The sequence below is a fragment of the Osmerus mordax genome, chromosome 4 (assembly GCF_038355195.1).
Source record: "Osmerus mordax isolate fOsmMor3 chromosome 4, fOsmMor3.pri, whole genome shotgun sequence".
Taxonomy (NCBI): domain Eukaryota; kingdom Metazoa; phylum Chordata; class Actinopteri; order Osmeriformes; family Osmeridae; genus Osmerus; species Osmerus mordax.
In genome coordinates, this window is record NC_090053.1 from 22,362,278 (window position 1) to 22,381,557 (window position 19,280).

The 19,280-nt window shown below is 49.2% G+C and overlaps 1 protein-coding gene across 3 annotated transcripts in view; it reads right to left on the reverse strand.

Annotated features, from left to right (window-relative positions):
* Positions 1-19,280, reverse strand: part of lrp5 (low density lipoprotein receptor-related protein 5) — a 60,163-nt gene that overhangs the window by 24,436 nt on the left and 16,447 nt on the right. For all 3 annotated transcript variants that reach the window (XM_067234291.1, XM_067234290.1, XM_067234292.1), the window contains exons 7-8: positions 13,916-14,312; positions 13,606-13,777 (exon numbers count right to left, since the gene is read on the reverse strand). In XM_067234291.1, the coding sequence (XP_067090392.1) occupies positions 13,606-13,777; positions 13,916-14,312 (569 nt within the window). The remainder of the gene's footprint in view (positions 1-13,605; positions 13,778-13,915; positions 14,313-19,280) is intronic.

Sequence of the window (19,280 nt, forward strand, 5' to 3'; positions counted from 1 at the left end):
GTAGGCAGATTGCAGCCAATCACCTTCTCAGCAGTGCGGATGATACGCTGCAGCCTTGTCCTTGGCAGTGGCAGCAGCGTACCAGACGGTGATGGAGGAGGTGAGGATGGACTCAATGATGGCTGAGTAGAAGTGCACCATCATTGTCTTTGGCAGGTTGAACTTCTTCAGCTGCCGAAGGAAGTACATCCTCTGTTGTGCTTTCTTGATGAGGGAGCTGATGTTCAGTTCCCACTTGAGGTCCTGGGGGAGGATAGTGCCCAGGAAGCGGAAGGACTCCATAGTGTTGACTGGGGAGTCACACAGGGTGATGGGGGTGAGTGGGGCTGTGTTCTTTCTGAAGTCCACAACCATCTCCACTGTCTTAAGAGCATTGAGCTCTAAGTTGTTCTGGCTGCACCAGGTCACCAGGTTGGCTGCTTCCCACCTATAATCAGACTTGTCTCCACCAGAGATGAGCCCAATAAGGGTGGTGTCGTCCGCAAACTTCAGGAGTTTGACGGACGGATGACTGGAGGTGCAGCTGTTGGTGTACAGGGAGAAGAGCAGAGGAGAAAGGACGCAGCCCTGAGGTGATCCGGTGCTGATGGACCGGGAGTCAGAGACTTGTGTTCCCAGCTTAACACACTGCTTCCTGTCAGACAGGAAGTCTGTGATCCACCTGCAGGTGGAATCAGGCACATTCAGCTGGGAGAGCTTGTCCTGAAGCAGGGCGGGGATGATGGTATTGAAGGCAGAGCTGAAGTCCACAAACAGGATCCTGGCATAGGATGCTGGGGAGTCCAGGTGCTGTAGGGTGAAGTGGAGGGTCATGTTAACTGCATTGTCCACAGACCTGTTGGCTCTGTAGGCAAACTGCAGGGGGTCCAGTAGAGGGTCAGTGATGGATTTAAGGTGTGCCAGCACCAGGCGCTCGAAAGACTTCATTACCACAGAGGTCAGGGCGACGTGTCTGTAGTCATTATGTCCTGTTGGCCTTGGCTTTTTGGGCACAGGGATGATGGTGGAGGACTTGAGACAGGCTGGCACATGGCATGTCTCAAGGGAGGTGTTAAAGATGTAGGTAAACACCAGAGTCAGCTGGTCAGCGCAGTGCTTGAGGGTGGCTGGAGAGACAGAGTCCGGCCCAGCTGCTTTGCGGGGATTCTGCCTCTTGAAAAGTCTGTTAACTTCACCCTCCTGAATGGAGAGAGTCGTCACTGTAGAGGGGGGGAGGTGGGAGGCCTCCTGGGTGGGAAGGGGTAGTTCAGGACTGTCCAATTGTCTTTCAAATCTGCAGTAGAACTCATTCAGGTCGTTGGCCAGGCGGGAGTCGTTAGTTGAGTGGGGGGCTCTGGGCTTGTAGTTGGTAATCTGCCTGAGCCCTCTCCAGACAGAAGCAGAGTCGTTTGCAGAGAATTGGTGTTTTAGTCTCTCAGAGTACAGTCGTTTAGCCTCCCTCACCGCCTTGCTAAACCTGTTCTTCGACTCCTTGAAACTGTCTTTGTCCCCACTTCTAAATGCGGCCTCTTTCTCTGACCTCAACCTTCTGAGGTGTAAACCAGGGTTTGTCGTTGTTGTAGCTTACCCTGGTGCGTGTTGGTATACAGCAGTCCTCACAGAAGCTGATGTTTGATGTCACAGCCTCTGTGAGCTCATCCAGACTATTGGTAGCAGTCGTGAACATGTCCCAGTCAGTGCAGTCTAAGCACGCCCGCAGATCCTCCATAGCTTCACTGGTCCACTGTTTTGATGTCCTCACAGCAGGCTTACAGCGCTTTAGCTTCTGCCTGTATGCAGGGATCAGGTGGACCATGGCGTGGTCAGAGTGACCCAGTGCTGCTCGGGGGACCGCATGGTATGCTTTGCTGATTGTAGAGTAGCAGTGATCCAAGGTGTTTCCTTCTTTGGTAGGGCATTTGATGAATTGTCTATATTTTGGGAGTTCTTGAGTGAGATTGACTTTGTTAAAGTCGCCTAGCACAATAACCAAGGAATCCGGACTTTCATGCTCCACACTCAGTATCTGGCTGGCGAGCACACGTTGAGCCTCGTTGACGCTAGCCTGCGGAGGCATGTAGACGCCAACCACAATGAATGATGCAAACTCTCGTGGCGAGTAAAAAGATCTACAGTTAATAAAAAATTATTCCAGATCAGGAGAACAGTGCTGCAGAATCACTGTCACATCTTCACACCAGCCACTGTTAATGTAAAACAAATACCACCCCCTTTCGTTTTGCCAGAGAGCACAGGGTCACAATCCGCTCTCAGCAGTTTGAAACCTGCTAGCTTTAGCGCAGAGTCTGGGATCAGTTCACTCAGCCATGTCTCCGTAAAGCATAAAACGTAAGATGAATGAAAGTCTCTGTTTTTCCACACCAGTAGCTGAAGTTCATCCAGTTTGTTGCTCAGTGAACGCACGTTGGAGAGAAATATCCCCGGTAACGCTGTGCGTGCCCCACGCCGACGGAGTCGCACCAGTGCACCGGCTTGTTTGCCTCTCCTACGACGCTTCGCTGCTAGGACAAAGCCGAGGGTGGCTTTGACTATAATTCCTACTAATTCTGCCGCTTGAAGCAAAAAAGTGGGAAATAAATCCACAGGAGTTGTAGTCCTGATGTTTAGAAGTACTTCTCTTGTTAGAGAACCCCGGAAATCTTGGCAGAACACTGAATTAACAGACAAAACAAGACAGAAAAGAGTGCACCTAACGACCGAGGCAGCCTTCGTCGGCGCTATCTTGGATAATTAAGTTCACTGCTTCAAGTCAGCCGGCTGTGGCGTTGCATGAAGTCGAACACACCTCATGCTCTTGGTACCCAGAATGCCCTGCGGCAAGCTGAAAAGCTACAAAGTTAAGGCTATCTAAGCTATCCAATGGAAGAGTGTGTCTGGAGAAATAAACAGTCGTGAACATTGTTCCTCTCAATGCTAGTCGGCGCTATGGTATCGTTGTTCCCGATTAAAGTGCGGCCTATATTCCAGTGCGGCAGGTACTCCGATTTACAAACACAACTCATCATAAACCACAACATGTAACCACACTTTACCATAACACTACAACATGTAACAACACCTCACCATAACACCACAACATGTAACCACACCTCACCATAACATGTAACCACACCATATCACCTCACCACAACACCTCACCATATCACCTCACCACCTGTACGTTCACATAGAACCTGCTGCTTGTTCTCTCCCCCTCACCTTCCTCTTCCCCTCTTCCAGGTTGGAGCTGAGGCTGGGGCTGAGGCTGGGGTTAAGGCTGGGGCTAGGGCTGGGGCAATGTTTTTTTATGGTGCAGATCTATTAAAGGCAGGATCAGTAAGTTTTTTGAGACTAACAATTATAGCTAGAGTTCTAAAGGATTCAAACCAAAATATCCCACCTCTCCCTTCAAAGCCACTCCACCAAAACACATGAACGCTGCCTGACTATTGCCGGAATGATTGGAAGGACAAGTAGCCCGTCCAATCATTGCGTTTGGTCCGAATGCCGTCCAGTCATTAAGGTCGGTATGAACTTAATGATTGATCTTGTTTTTTAAAGTCCTGCGACGCCCACAGATATTGGACTGATTTCATTTTACTGTCAGATCTTTAGATGTATTGGTTGCTGTCATGTGAAGTTTATTTCAGCAAATATGACAAAAAGTATTTCTCAACAACATGACCTACCATGCCTTTAAGATGAGGAGAAAGTATTGTATAGCAATGTCTATTCAAGACACTCGAAAGCATGTGCACAATCTACAGCTAAACAGCTAAACAATCTTAACAGTCCTCTTCCTGAGCAAACACGAAATCCTGATGAACTTTGAATGCATGGGAAATCTGCATCCATTTAACACTCTCTCTGACTCACAGACTAACAGCCAACATCTGCTAACCATCAGTACAGCCAGGCAGCCATCTTGGAAATGCACTTAAAGGCCTCTTTGGAAATTCAGACTTGATGAATCAACCACTGAGCTGCTCTCTGGACATTCAGACCTTGTTAATCAACCTCAGAGCAGCTCTCTGGCCAGCCCAGCTGAATGTGAATCACAGATCAGTATTTCCTAATAACACACTGGCGTGAGAGTGAGAAAGAGATTGGGAAAGAGAGAGAGGTAACTCAGGGGAGCTCTTGGACAGGAGAGAGCTGGCAGATGAGTGTGGAAAATATGACCACATTCAGGTGTCTTTTATTTCTCTCAAACGGCTGTACATCCTAAGAGCTTGGCACAGCAAAGTCTCAAGATCTCACTGTGTGTGTGTGTGCGCGTTTCCACATGTATACAAAAAGAAGCAACAGAGCAACTGTATGAAAAACAGTTACCAAGCAACTAACTGCCTGGCTCTCTGGACAAGGTGGACATGGTGGAGTCCTTGTGTTTCTGTTTGCAGATCTCTCTCCTCTCAGCGAGGCTGACTGGGTGCAGCTCTCAGTGATGGCTGCTACTAGCTCACCACAACAACACACGCTAACAGACGCCTTTTATTGGACACGTCTGACTAATGCGCTACATGTGTTTCCATTTCCTAGACTCAATCCTCACACACACACTCTCATAATGAGAGCAGTCTGTTTCAGGACCTGTACACAAAGTGAAACACTGCCTTGAGGCTGGGCCATGCCAGGTTTTCACAGGTTTCCCCAAACTACCCCAACTACCCCCAGGTTACCCCAGACTACCCCAGGTTATCCCAGACTGCCCCAGGTTCCCCCCGGTTCCCCTGACTATCCAGGCTACCCCAGACTGCCCCAGGTTACCCCAGACTACACCGGATTCCTGTATGTGAACATATATTCTATACATTTGTACATGTGATATGTTACACTAGAGTATAGCTTCTGTGTTGCTGTGCAACTTTCTCTGCTGTCTCCTTGTTTCTCCCAGGGAAAGGTCCAGATCGGCCACTAAAGCTGTCACTAGCCTGGCCAGTGTTTTAGAGGGAGGCCCCTTGCTGGAAAATCCTCCACAAATCAGGTTTCACGGCTCCCGCCAGCAACAATGTGTCCATGGCCCGGGAGCAGAGAGCTTTAAGGAAACATTATTGATCTCTTTAAGGGATGAGGCAAGCACCCATCATGGCCTCAGCTGCCCAGCTCCTGTTCTCAATAGTCTTTCTCTGAATGGGAAGCTTTTGTGTGGAAGAAACTAAACGATGAAACCTTCCTGGGGGAGTAAGACACCACGGTTGACTTGTTAAATACATTTCAGCATCACACAAGAAATTAAAGGAAATAGATCCATCCGTCTCAAAAAATATGAATGAAAAACGAATAAAATACAATTATTATGACCTCAGCATACTACTACTACTAGCCCCCCCCAGCACATACACTGCAAGCTCCCCTAGCCCCCCCAGCACATACACTGCTAGCCCCCCTAGCCCCCCCAGCACATACACTGCTAGCCCCCCAAGCCCCCCCAGCACATACACTGCTAGTCCCCCCCCAGCACATACACTGCTAGCCCCCCCAGCACATACACTGCTAGCTCCCCTAGCCTCCCCAGCACATACACTGCTAGCCCCCCTAGCCCCCCCAGCACATACACTGCTAGCCCCCCAAGCCCCCCCAGCACATACACTGCTAGCCCCCCAAGCCCCCCCAGCACATACACTGCTAGCCCCCCAAGCCCCCCAGCACATACACTGCTAGCCCCCCCCAGCACATACACTGCTAGCCCCCCAAGCCCCCCCAGCACATACACTGCTAGCCCCCCCAGCACATACACTGCTAGCTCCCCTAGCCTCCCCAGCACATACACTGCTAGCCCCCCTAGCCCCCCCAGCACATACACTGCTAGCTCCCCAAGCCCCCCCAGCACATACACTGCTAGCCCCCCAAGCCCCCCCAGCACATACACTGCTAGCTCCCCTAGCCTCCCCAGCACATACACTGCTAGCCCTCCCCAGCACATACACTGCTAGCCCCCCCAGCACATACACTGCTAGCCCCCCCCAGCACATACACTGCTAGTCCCCCCCAGCACATACACTGCTAGCCCCCCTAGCCCCCCCAGCACATACACTGCTAGCCCCCCAAGCCCCCCCAGCACATACACTGCTAGTCCCCCCCAGCACATACACTGCTAGCTCCCCTAGCCCCCCCAGCACATACACTGCTAGCCCCCCCCAGCACATACACTGCTAGCCCCCCAAGCCCCCCCAGCACATACACTGCTAGTCCCCCCCAGCACATACACTGCTAGCCCCCCAAGCCCCCCCAGCACATACACTGCTAGCCCCCCCCAGCACATACACTGCTAGTCCCCCCCAGCACATACACTGCTAGTCCCCCCCCAGCACATACACTGCTAGCCCCCCCAGCACATACACTGCTAGCCCCCCTAGCCCCCCCCAGCACATACACTGCTAGCCCCCCTAGCCCCCCCAGCACATACACTGCTAGCCCCCCCCAGCACATACACTGCTAGCCCCCCTCCAGCACATACAATGCTAGCCCCCCTAGCCCCCCCAGCACATACACTGCTAGGAGGGAGGGGGGGGAGGAGGAGGAGGGGGGGGAGGGAGGGTTATGATATTTGAGGGAGGTACATCGCGGCAACGTCAGAGGATTCCAGCAGTGGGGTGATGGAGGGAGGGAGGGGGGAGGGAGGGTGGTGGTGTGCAGGTTGCAAGAGGAGTCAGATTCTTCAGAAAAAGGCTAAAACAGTGAGACTGGAATAAAAGACCACAATTCCCTCGCAGCTGAAAACCTCCACAAACCCCTGAGCCTCATGTAGCCTTATCCAGGCTCATCCAGCCTCATCCAGGCTCATCCAGGCTCATCCAGCCTCATCCAGCCTCATCCAGCCTCATCCAGCCTCATGCAGGCTCATCCAGCCTGCTTTCAGACAGGCAGGTCTCAGAGAGGAAAGAGGCCGATATTAGAGCTTGTTCACAAAGTCAATCTTCCACAATTTCCATCTTCCACAACCTCCAAAATTCAGAGGCAGACACATTGTACCAAGAGGCTAACCCTACCCTAACCCTAACCCAAGAGAGCATGAAGCCACCACGGCCATGTGTGGCCAAACATGCTAAACACACACACCCAACCACAAAACATATGCTTCAATAGGTAAATTAAATTACCCTGTGTATCTGCATATTCTTCTCACGTAGTCATTGTTCAGCCAAACTCCTCCAGCCTGCTGTAGCAGAGAGGTGCTGGGTCTCTGTACTGTCCTGATCAGCCTGCTGTAGCAGAGAGGTGCTGGGTCTCTGTACTGTCCTGATCAGCCTGCTGTAGCAGAGAGGTGCTGGGTCTCTGTACTGTCCTGATCAGAGAACAGCCTCTCAAACTGAGAAGCTCACCATACATGAACATGCCATATGTCCAGGGTTCTAAATTAACACCCGCCAAATGCGGGTTAAAATTCATTTTGGCGGGTGTTAATAAAAACTCACTAGCCAGTTTGGCCGGTGATGCATGAGGCATTACATGAATGATACATAAGGCTCTGTTCTCGGCATGGTTCTCGGTCATTTATCCCCCTGGCAGTACTTCCTAAGTTTCCCATGAACACTGTGCCGTAATGCTACGTGATAACGTTTTATACGCCCATTGGCTGCGCGCAGTTGAAGTGAAACCGGCGCGAGAATCCGTGGAAACGAACTGAGCGTCCACCAGAAAACACAAGGAAGAAGTCAAACGAAGCATAGCGGATCATAGGAGGTAATAAGAGCTAGCTAGAGTAGTAAAGTAAAAAGTTAACTAAATGCAGTGGTGGTTAGGACAAACTTCTGGGGGCGAGAAGAAGAACGAGGCAGTGGATGAGGATATTGATAGCACTAGAGAAACGAACAAAAGAAAATGTAATGCCAAATGGCTGACGGGTCGGGAATGGCTTGTGTTTGACAATGAAAATGTTGTGATGTTTTGTAAGGATTGCCGCATGTAGTCTACGCATAAGAAAAATTATGTTGCTTACTGACACAGTCTAGTGTAATGTAAATACACTGTTCTTAATAAAGAGTATATTAGGTCAGTTTAATTAATGCCTGCTTAGGACAAAACGTTACTGTAAATGCATGGGCAGGAGTCAATCTCATCATGACGCGAATGGACGTTTTAGCCATTTACAATAAATCGTGTCCTTACTTAGTCACGTGTTGGTGATTTCACATACCCTTGCATTATACTTCTGTGCTTCATTTTACTTCATTGTCTTTGTTTTTCATGCCAACAATGTTAACTAGAGAGGATACAATTTCTGGGGAAATTGTAGGGTGTGCTTGCTTGCGTCGGTTGCACAGGGGTCCGTTTTTGAATGACATTTTTACAACTGATATTTCTGTATATTTTATATAAAAATGCATACTTATTATTTACAAAGATTACACAGATTTAAAAGCATTTTTTTGTTGCTGCTCATTTACAAATGAAAATACGAGTGAAGTGTAGAATGAAATAGATGTCTTCTCATTTCCCCTGCAAGAGGCAGCCTCATCGTTGAATCAAAACGAATAAATTTGGCAGACCGGTGTAAAAATTGACCTAATCTCTATGACTTAAACGTCCTTTTAAGTTTTTCCCTTCTCGTGATATTTTCAGGCATTTAGCCTACTCATTGCATTCATTCATGAAAAAAGAGCCCGCTTTGAAGATTATTCTACGACGTTACCGGCAGTAGAAGATGGAATCGCGATTAAAACAGTACCATCTGCTAACTGAAAATATGCCCCCCAAAACGTAAATAAGCTTGACATTTATTTAGTGGAAAATCGCTCATTCATAAAAAGCTCACTGGTAGCGATCATTGTCAGTAACAACGCAAAATGCAACATAGCCCTGTGTGGAGAAGCTGCCCCGGTAAATTGTACTACTACGGTACAGTAGTAGACTACTGCTGTGTTCGTCTTGGTAGCGATTGCGTTGGTTGAATTGGATTTAACGTTCCGTTGTACGGTTTAGGCTGAAATTAATTATTTTCATGAACAGATTGACAACGTTTAGGCTGTGGCAATGAAGTTCAGGTTAGTAGTTAGATAGACTTTTGATTTAAGTAAGGGGAGTGCCGAACATTTTCTGTCGCCGTTTGACTTCCTAAACAGCTGTGTACAGTACTGTAGCTAGATGTTTTTGTAGTGTGTCTCGCGTAAGCTACAGCGTTGCAGTGAGCTACACTGGTTTGAAACAGCAGGTAATGGTAATTTCACCAACAAATCGTTTACTAATGTCAGAATAAATCCTACAACGAAAATGTATATGTGAGGAATGTTTATTTTAACGATTGAAAACAGATACATCATAGACCACTGTAGTATGTGTTGCCCGGGAAACACAGGCTAATGTCATGATGCTAATATTTCAGTGAAATAGTAGACTACTGTTTCCGAAAGTAGATGTACTTCCTTAATAATATCAGCTTATATTGTACATTACACATCACAATTGTGTGTCATATCACAAAGTAAAATGAGTAAATATTTATCACCCTGGCCTCTTTGCTTGTGGCGTTTCTGCAGCTGCCTTGCAGTAAAGCTATAGTTAGCCTAGCTATCCCCCAAGTTAACAGATGCGAAACGAATGTTCTGCCAAAGGTAGTCACGCGTGTTTTCGTGACGTTAGTGACGTAGTGACGTTAGTAACGTCAGTGACTGTGGCTAGAAAATTAGCCACCATTAGCTTCACTTTTCGCCACAAAAACTTAACTTAAGCCCAAACCATGCAACGGAACGTAAATTCCAATAGAAGCAACTCAATCGCTACCAAGACGAAACTGTTGACACCTACGTTGTCTATGTAGGCCAAATATTGACTGAGTTTTAGGGGGGCAAAAAGAATAATAATAATATATATGTGAGAGAACAAAGGTTGTGCTCTCGCCGAAGGCTTGAGCACACCCAATAAAATGATCAAATGCATTCAGTGAAACTCATAATTGTTTTTTATTTTCACCAGAAAAAATTTGGCTAGTGGAAATTCTGACCAAATTGGCTGGTGATCAAAAAAGTTAATTTAGAACCCTGCATATGTATGAATGTATATACTGTGTGTGTATATATATGTATGTATGAATGTATATACTGTGTGTGTATGAATATCCATACTGTGTGTGGGTTAGATCATATATCAAAACTCTGAGGCCGGTCTAGCGTAGGAAAACAACAATGTTCCCCGTAGCTGTTCACGTCACACTGTACTGATGACACTTCAACTTCCTCCAGCTTCCCTGAAATACTATTTATTTAAGGCAAGAGGCATCTCGCCAGAGAACCCTTCCTAAAGTCTGCTACTTCAGTCTAAATCAGGACTGAAACGCACCCATAGCATGACGGACTCGGCTAGGTGTGAAGATGACAAACATTTAGCTGCACCACTGAGGCTGTCTCCCCTCACACCAAACAGGAACAATGGCAGACGTCTTCAGACCCTGAGGCTATTCACTTAGCAACAAGAAAAAAGAGGAGAAAAAAAGAAAGAGCTCTATTGAGTCAGGCCCTGGGACAGGGAGGAGGGAGAAGCCCTGTCAGAAAGACAGGGAGGAGGGAGGAGGAAGAGGCCCTGTCAGCGGTGCAGAAAGAGAGGGAAGGGGGAGGAGATAGAGGCCAGGAGGAGGAGAGGCCAGGAGGAGAGGGTGGCGGGTGAGGCTGGCGAGGAGGGAGGGGGGAGAGGCCGGGAGGAGGATGTGGGGAGAGGCCGGGAGGAGTGTGGGGGGAGAGGATGGAAGGAGGGTGGGGGAGAGGCCGGGAGGCGTGTGGGGGGAGAGGATGGGAGGCGGGTGGGGGGAGAGGCCGGGAGGCGGGTGGGGGGAGAGGCCAGGATGAGGGCGGGGGAGGCCAGGAGAAGGGTGGGGGAGAGGCCAGGAGGAGGGTGGGGGGAGAGGCCAGGAGGAGGGTGAGGGGAGAGGCCAGGAGGAGGGTGGGGGAGAGGCCAGGAGGAGGGTGGGGGAGAGGCCAAGAGGAGGGTGGGGGGAGAGGCCAGGAGGAGGGTGAGGGGAGAGGCCAGGAGGAGGGTGAGGGGAGAGGCCAGGAGGAGGGTGAGGGGAGAGGCCAGGAGGAGGGTGGGGGAGAGGCCAGGAGGAGGGTGAGGGGAGAGGCCAGGAGGAGGGTGGGGGAGAGGCCAGGAGGAGGGTGAGGGGAGAGGCCAGGAGGAGGGTGGGGGAGAGGCCAGGAGGAGGGTGAGGGGAGAGGCCAGGAGGAGGGTGAGGGGAGAGGCCAGGAGGAGGGTGGGGGAGAGGCCAGGAGGAGGGTGAGGGGAGAGGCCAGGAGGAGGGTGGGGGAGAGGCCAGGAGGAGGGCTTGCCTTCAGACCTCTATTGGGAACCATTCAGGCAGTGAGCTGATGCATTCCAAATGCCAGAAGGCACTTTTTCAAAACGTCCCATTCAAGACTGAACGCTGTTTTCATCTAGAAAGAGAGAAAAGTCTTTAATAAGAAAAGGGATAAACAGTAACAACTAAATGGCAAGGCAGGCTCCTACAGAACAGAGGAAAACCTAGAATCTCCAATAGCAATTGGGAGAATAAAATAAAGTGTAAAAGAAATGCAATTAAATAAATAAATCCCAAAACAAACAACAAAAAACAGCTTCAGAAAAACTTTAATGAAAAGTTGCTGAAGGGCTGAGCAGAGGGGGGCCGCCCCTATTAGCACTTCAAGCGCTCCTCAGACCTTTTCAGCGTGAGAGGGAGAATGGCGAGGCCTTCATTAGGTGAAGCTGAAGGAGTCGGCTGAAAAGAGCAGAACAGAACACACTTGTCAGCTGCCTCTGAAGCAGGCTGCATCTGGCCGGAGAGGAGCCCCAGAACGGAGAGGGGGTGGAGGGGGAGAGAGGAGGGGGAGGGGAACCTCTGCCCCTTCCCCCCTCTTCCCTCCTCTGTTATGGGGCTCCATTGTGCTATCCAGGCCAGGGGTCAGAGTCTAACCCTAACCCTACCACATACTACATCCTCCAAAAAAGCACAACAGAGGATGTACTTCCTACGGCAGCTGAAGAAATTCAACCTGCCAAAGACAATGATGGTGCACTTCTACACAGCCATCATTGAGTCCATCCTCACCTCTTCCATCACCATCTGGTACACGGCTGCCACCGCCAAGGACAAGAGCAGACTGCAGCGTATCATCCGCACTGCCGAGAAGGTGATCGGCTGCAATCTGCCTACCCTCGAGGACCTGCACACCTCGAGGACCCTGAGGCGAGCGAGGATGATTGTTGCCGACCCCTCCCACCCTGGCCACTCCCTGTTACAGATACTCCCCTCCGGCAGAAGGCTGCGGTCCATCAGGACCAAAACCTCACGCCATAAGAACAGTTTCTTTCCATCCGCTGTTGGCCTCTTCAACAAGGCCAAGGGCTCACACTGACTTTAATGAGTTAATCACAATCTGCACAATGACACCTTGCCACATTGCCATTTGCACTAATTGTATCTTTTGTACTATTTGTATTTTTTGTACTATCTGTATTTTTATATTGCAAATAATGTCTACTTTATATTGTATATTGTATTTTTTATTCTAAATACCATCAGCTAGACTTTGTTCCTTTTGTATAGTTAGACCACATATTTAAGTTTTAAGATTCCTATATGTTTAGTGTATGCACCTTCCTGCCAAAGTAAATTCCTTGTCTGTGCAAACTTTCATGGCGATAAAAACCCTTTCTGATTCTGATTTTGACCACACGTCTAATCTAGCCAAGCCTAGTCCAACAACCTTACCTATCCTAGTACAACCCAAGCCCAGCCACATCCAAACTAGTCTAGTCCTGCCACACCCAGACTAGTCTAGGTAGGGCAGACTAGTCTGGGTGTGAAGAGAAGATAAACCGTCAAAATAAAACTGAGGGAAAGTACAGAAAGAGACAGAGACAGACAGAGGATGGAAAAACTAACTCCAGTGAACAGACCATAATTTCCACCAAGTAATCTTCCATGAGAAGTCATCTGGGATGCAGCTTGGCTCTTCCTGTGTTTACATATTATATGGAGCATGTGACTGCAGAAATATGGCCACCTTGGTACTCTGACACCCTGGGACTTGTGCATGCAGGTAGACTATAAATCACACATGGACCTTGAAGAAACACACACACGTGCGCATGCACACATACACACACACACATGCGCATGCACACATACACACACACACGTGCACATGCACACATACACACACACACGTGCGCATGCACACATACACACACACAAACGCATCTCAAACTCTGTGCTGGTATGAAAATATCAAGCACAAGAATGAAAGAGGAAGTAGTCAAATTGAAAACAAAAGGAGCTTATTGAGCCAGCAGACAGACAGGCAGAACAGAGGCAGACAGGACAGACAGGCAGACAGGCAGACAGGCAGACAGGCAGACAGGACAGACTAGCTTGCTGTGTTATGAAGAGATCCAGACATAACAAAGACAAAAAATGGACCTTTCAAGGTAAAAAAAACCAGTTGACTTTATAACCCTAATACTAACTTCACTTCCATTCAGCAACACCAAGCCACAAACAACAAACCGTGGAGCAAAACAACACCCAACAATTACTCACACACACACACACACACACACACACCACGCAAACCACCCTCCAGAGACTACCTAGCACCAAAGGTGTTCCAGAGTGATGTTCTCCCCAGCTCCGCTGAGCCAGAGCTGCTGGAGGCTCACCTCTATCTTATCAGTCTTGGCGTCGCCCCAGTACAGCTTCCCAGCAGCGTGGTCCAGGGCGAGGCCGTTGGGCCAGCCCAGGGAGGAGTTCAGCAGCACCAGACGTTCACTGCCGTCCAGAGTGGCCCGCTCAATCTTGGGGTTCTCTCCCCAGTCAGTCCAGTACATGTAGCTGGGGGGGAGGGGCGAAGGGAGGCGAGGAGGAAGGAGGGGGAGGGATGGGGGGGATCATTTACTGTCATTTACAGAGTGGATGTGGATCACAACTTTCATAAATGTTGAGAAACACAAAACACACACAAACACCCACCCGTTAACAGGGTCCAGCACAATTGCTCTGGGCTCCTCCAGGTTCTCAGAGATCAGGATCCGTCTGGAGGTGCCGTTCAGCCGGGTCACCTCAATGCGGTCGGTGCCCGTGTCGGTCCAGTACAGGTTGCGTGCGACCCAGTCCACAGCGATGCCGTCAGGGTGGTTCACCTCCGTGGTCACCAGCGTCTGGGCCTCACTGCCGTCGATGCGCGCCCTGCGGATGGCCTTCACCTCGTCGTCCGTCCAGTACACGTGGCCCTCCACGGGGTCATAGTCGACGGCGATGGCGTGCCGGATGTCATCCACCTGCAGTACGATGTCGGTGAAGTCGGGGAGGTCCAGGGAGATGCGGCGCAGGTCAGTCCTACGAGCCAGGAGCAGCACCTGCTCAGCACCTGGGGGGCAACAAGAGGTCATGTGGGGCATTATTGGATCAGATGGGGCAGTAGGGGATCAGGGGGGCAGTAGGGGATCAGTGGGGCAACAATAGGGGCATAAGCGACAAGGTGTCGTGATGATGGAGATATAAATATGACTGGTGAAGATGTAAGGTTGAATAAACCATCTCCTCCATTACTGAGACTGTATAGGACAGGTCTGAGACAAGCTGTACTGTTATAAGTGCAGAAAAGTAAAATGTTTCATGTTGAGTTTTGACAATCCCAACATTAAAGGGCTTTTTAAAGTTTTTATGCTTTTTTATGATCGTAATGCGTTGACCCATAAGACATTTGTAGACACAAACTATATGTCTGGTTTCAATTATTCTAACATTTATTCTCTTCATCCTCTCAGGTTGGACCAATCAGAGCGCAGTGTGCAGAGCCGTTCCCTGGGGGAACGTTGTGTTGTAGTCTGAAGGTTTAAACAGCAGCTGTACACACAAACACACACACCATCCACACAAACCCCAAACACACATACACACAGCCCCCCCACACCCACACCCACACACCCTACACACCCACACACACACACCCCACATACGCAACGCAATTAGGTCCAGCTTCTCTCTCATCTAATCTCCCGTTTCAAACTCTCACGCTCCACTACACCCGCAAGTTGCAGGCCAGTCGACCAATCAGAGCAGAGTATGCTACTGCCCGGACGCCAATCAGTAATGACAGCACAGGAGCGTTGCCTCATCAAGGGAGTCATTTACATTCGGGTCCCTCAGTCCACTTCACATCTCACACTCAGGCCTACAAGAGAGACGCCTCACATGGACCTCCTCGCCTCACAACAACCAATAGCCCTCGTAGTCATCCAAGCTCGACCAATCAGCAGAGTGGACGCTGGCTCTGTGTTTAGTCTTGACCAATCAGCAGAGTGGATGCTGGCTCTGTGTTTAGTCTTGACCCAGACCCCCCAGAGGAGCCGGCTGGTTCCCTCATCAGACTGGCTACAATGAGGTCAACGTTTGGGCTACAAGGGGCCATTGTTTTATTCTCTGCTTGGTTGTCAATACCGCTGGAGACTGGTAAATCTGTATTCACTCTGAATATATCCCTGCTCCACCAGGCCTGGATTAGCTCTGAGCACATCCCTGCTCCACCAGACCTGGATTAGCTCTGAGCACATCCCTGCTCCATCAGGCCTGGATTAGCTCTGAGCACATCCCTGCTCCATCAGGCCTGGATTAACTCTGAGCACATCCCTGCTCCATCAGGCCTGGAGTATTTCTGAGCACATCCCTGCTCCATCAGGCCTGGATTCACTCTGAGCACATCCCTGCTCCATCAGGCCTGGATTAGCTCTGAGCACATCCCTGCTCCATCAGGCCTGGATTCGCTCTGAGCACATCCCTGCTCCATCAGGCCTGGATTAGCTATGAGCACATCCCTGCTCCATCAGGCCTGGAGTATCTCTGAGCACATCCCTGCTCCATCAGGCCTGGATTAGCTCTGAGCACATCCCTGCTCCATCAGGCCTGGAGTATTTCTGAGCACATCCCTGCTCCATCAGGCCTGGATTCACTCTGAGCACATCCCTGCGCCATCAGGCCTGGATTAGCTCTGAGCACATCCCTGCTCCATCAGGCCTGGATTCGCTCTGAGCACATCCCTGCTCCATCAGGCCTGGATTCGCTCTGAGCACATCCCTGCTCCATCAGGCCTGGATTCACTCTGAGCACATCCCTGCTCCATCAGGCCTGGATTCACTCTGAGCACATCCCTGCTCCATCAGGCCTGGATTAGCTCTGAGCACATCCCTGCTCCATTAGGACTGGATTCACTCTGAACACATCCCTGCTCCATCAGGCCTGGATTCACTCTGAGCACATCCCTGCTCCATCAGGCCTGGATTCACTCTGAGCACATCCCTGCTCCATCAGGCCTGGATTCACTGAGCACATCCCTGCTCCGTCAGGCCTGGATTCACTCTGAGCACATCCCTGCTCTGTTAGGGATATACCCACCGAATGGACACACACAGGCCTTTTATATGTTATATTTGCACCTCTGGAATGAGGGTCAGTTGAATAAGGCTCTATTGTTTGTTGGCCTGAGAATCCTGATAGATCCTGTCATTGTGCCGAGTTATAGAGGAGAGCAGAGCTGGGAAGGGGAAATGAGGGGAGAGGAGGCGGGGAGAGGAGGGCAGAGACGGTCTGAGAAGGGGAGAGAGGAGGAGGGAGGGGAGAGGAAGGGAGAGGGATAGATGGATAGAGAGTGGCGGGATGGAGAGATGGAGGGATACAGGGGTGGAGGGATGGAGAGATAGAGGGGTACAGGGATAGAGGGTGGAGTGATAGAGGGGTGGATGGACAAGGGGTGGATGAAGGGTGTGGTGGGAACCAGAGTGGAGGTTGAACAGATGACCTGGATATCTCACAAAGGCCCAGACTATAGCAGTGTTATTTAAGCAATAAGGTACGAGAGGCAGTACATTATCGTCAATAAAGTACGTGTTCCAGGGTTTGCCGGCCCTCCGCTGCGCGTCGGGCCTAACAACACCCTGGAACACGTACTTTATTGACGATAATGTACTTGTTGATAAGTGACATTGTATGGGAAAGGCAGAGCAGTTTTCTCATTGCACTAAGTTGCCCACTCATGCTGCTCATTAGGCTTCCTCCGGTAGGAGGGAACCTAGGGAGTCAGGTGGCTGAGCGGTGAGGGAGTCGGGCTAGTAATCCGAAGGTCGCCAGTTCCATTCCCGGTCATGCCAACTGACGTTGTGTCCTTGGGCAAGGCACTTCACCCTACTTGCCTCGGGGGTATGTCCCTGTACTTACTGCAAGTCGCTCTGGATAAGAGCGTCTGCTAAATGACTAAATGTAAATGTATTGTATTTGTTAGTTTTATTATTAGGTTCCTCCGGTAGGAGGGAACCTATTGTTATTGTTGGTATTCTTATTAGGTTCCTCCGGTAGGAGGGAACCTATTGTTATTATTGGTATTCTTATTATTATTTTTTTTCTCCTTGCGCCCCAACATCTCAAAAGGTCCCTGGTCATAAATTTTCTAATTTGGCACATTGATACTACATCCAAGTTGGTACCCCCACACCAAATATGGGCCACATTGGACCATAGGGGGGGCCACAGGCCACGCCCAAAAGTCCGATTTTAAAAGTGATGGCATTTCCACCCCATTGCTCCAATTCTTCTGAAACTTGGTGTGCATGCCTCATTTTTAATGAGGAACAAAAAAGCCTCAAGGACCCATAAGGTCCGCCATGATGGATTTTCCTGTACAGTGATAATTTGGGAAAACCTTCAAAATTCCTCTTCTCTTGAACCAAAGCTCTAATTTACTTGAAATTTTGAACAGATATGTATCATGGATGTATCTAAAAACATTACTTAAGACAGTTGAATCAAATACAAAATGGCTGAAAGGGGTGTACTTATTTAAATGTACACATTGCCTCAATACGTTTGTGTCACTAAATAGGGAGTCAGGTGGCAGAGCGGTTAGGGAAGCGGGCTTGTAATCAGAAGGTTGCCAGTTCGATTCCCGGCCGTGCCAGATGACGTTGTGTCCTTAGGCAAGGCACTTCACCCTACTTGCCTCGGGGGAATGTCCCTGTACTTACTGTAAGTCGCTCTGGATAAGAGCGTCTGCTAAATGACTAAATGTAAAATGAATAAACCGAATTCTGATTCTTATTGGGATGGGAGAAGAAACCCGCCCAAATAAGCTTCGGTTAAACAGGCGTGGGAGGAAATTGCCACAATTGTTACAAAGCAAGTTCACATACATATAGATTTCTCATGAAAATCTTTTAAATCATTGACATGAAATAAATGTAACACAGCCATACAAGAAATCAAAACAATGTAACGTAGCTTCGCAGGAAGAAGACCCTGGCCTCGCCAGCAGTGCGCACGGGCCAAGCATGCACCCTTAAAATAACATCTGAATAATGCACCATTGACTTTAGACTTGGTCTGTGGCGGAATAGTTTTTCTGAAACTGCAAAATAGCACCAGGGAACGTTTGCGCCGGAACACGCCTCCTTTTTTCGCTGAACCGCCCCCGGGAGCGCAAGGTCATTCCCTCATTTACCGACGTGTGTCTGTGGAGGGAAAAGTCCGCTTTGCGTCGAGTGCAAACTAGGAATGATACTTTCATCATTGACAAAGTCAATTGCACTGGGTGCAAGATAGGGCCCATATGTTTTGAAGAGATAGACCTAGTGGTAAAAGAGGAGGAGTAATGTTTTACATTAAAGGTCCCATGACATGAAAACTTCACTTTAGGAGCTTATGAGTTCCCCTAGCCTGCCTTTGGTCCCCCAGTGGCTCGAAATATTGATAGGTGTAAACCAAACCCTGGGTATTCTTCTCCGCCTTTGAGAAAATGAGAGCTCAAACGCTCGGTTTTGAAAATCCCCCTATTGTGACGTCACAATAGGGAAGGTTACCTCCCCTTTCTCTGCTTTGCCCGCATAGAGAATTTGGCCCACCAGTGAAAAAATTAGCTAAGACCGTACGAGCGCAACATTGTTTGTTCCTCGAGAAATCATGGCTTGCTATCTGGCGTCACTATCATTGCAAATGTCTCTTACTCTTATCTGTCTCTACAGACCACCATCGTCCAAATGTGAATTTTATGATCAGCTTGATTCCATGTTAAAGGAATCAGACTTTGACAAAGAGGTTATATTAATGGGTGATTTTAATGTAAATTGGGAGGATAAATCTGGAAGAAAATCTCTAAAACGTCTAATTGATTGTTTTAATATGACTCAGTTAGTGAAAAAACCCACAAGGATAACCCACTCTTTTCAGTCCCAGATTGATTAGATTTTTTGCTCTCCATATCAGCTACATCCTATGCAGTTTGGTTACAGAGCTAATCATTCGACTGAAACAGCTAACTGCTTTCTCTTAGAGAATGTGAAGCTTAAAATGG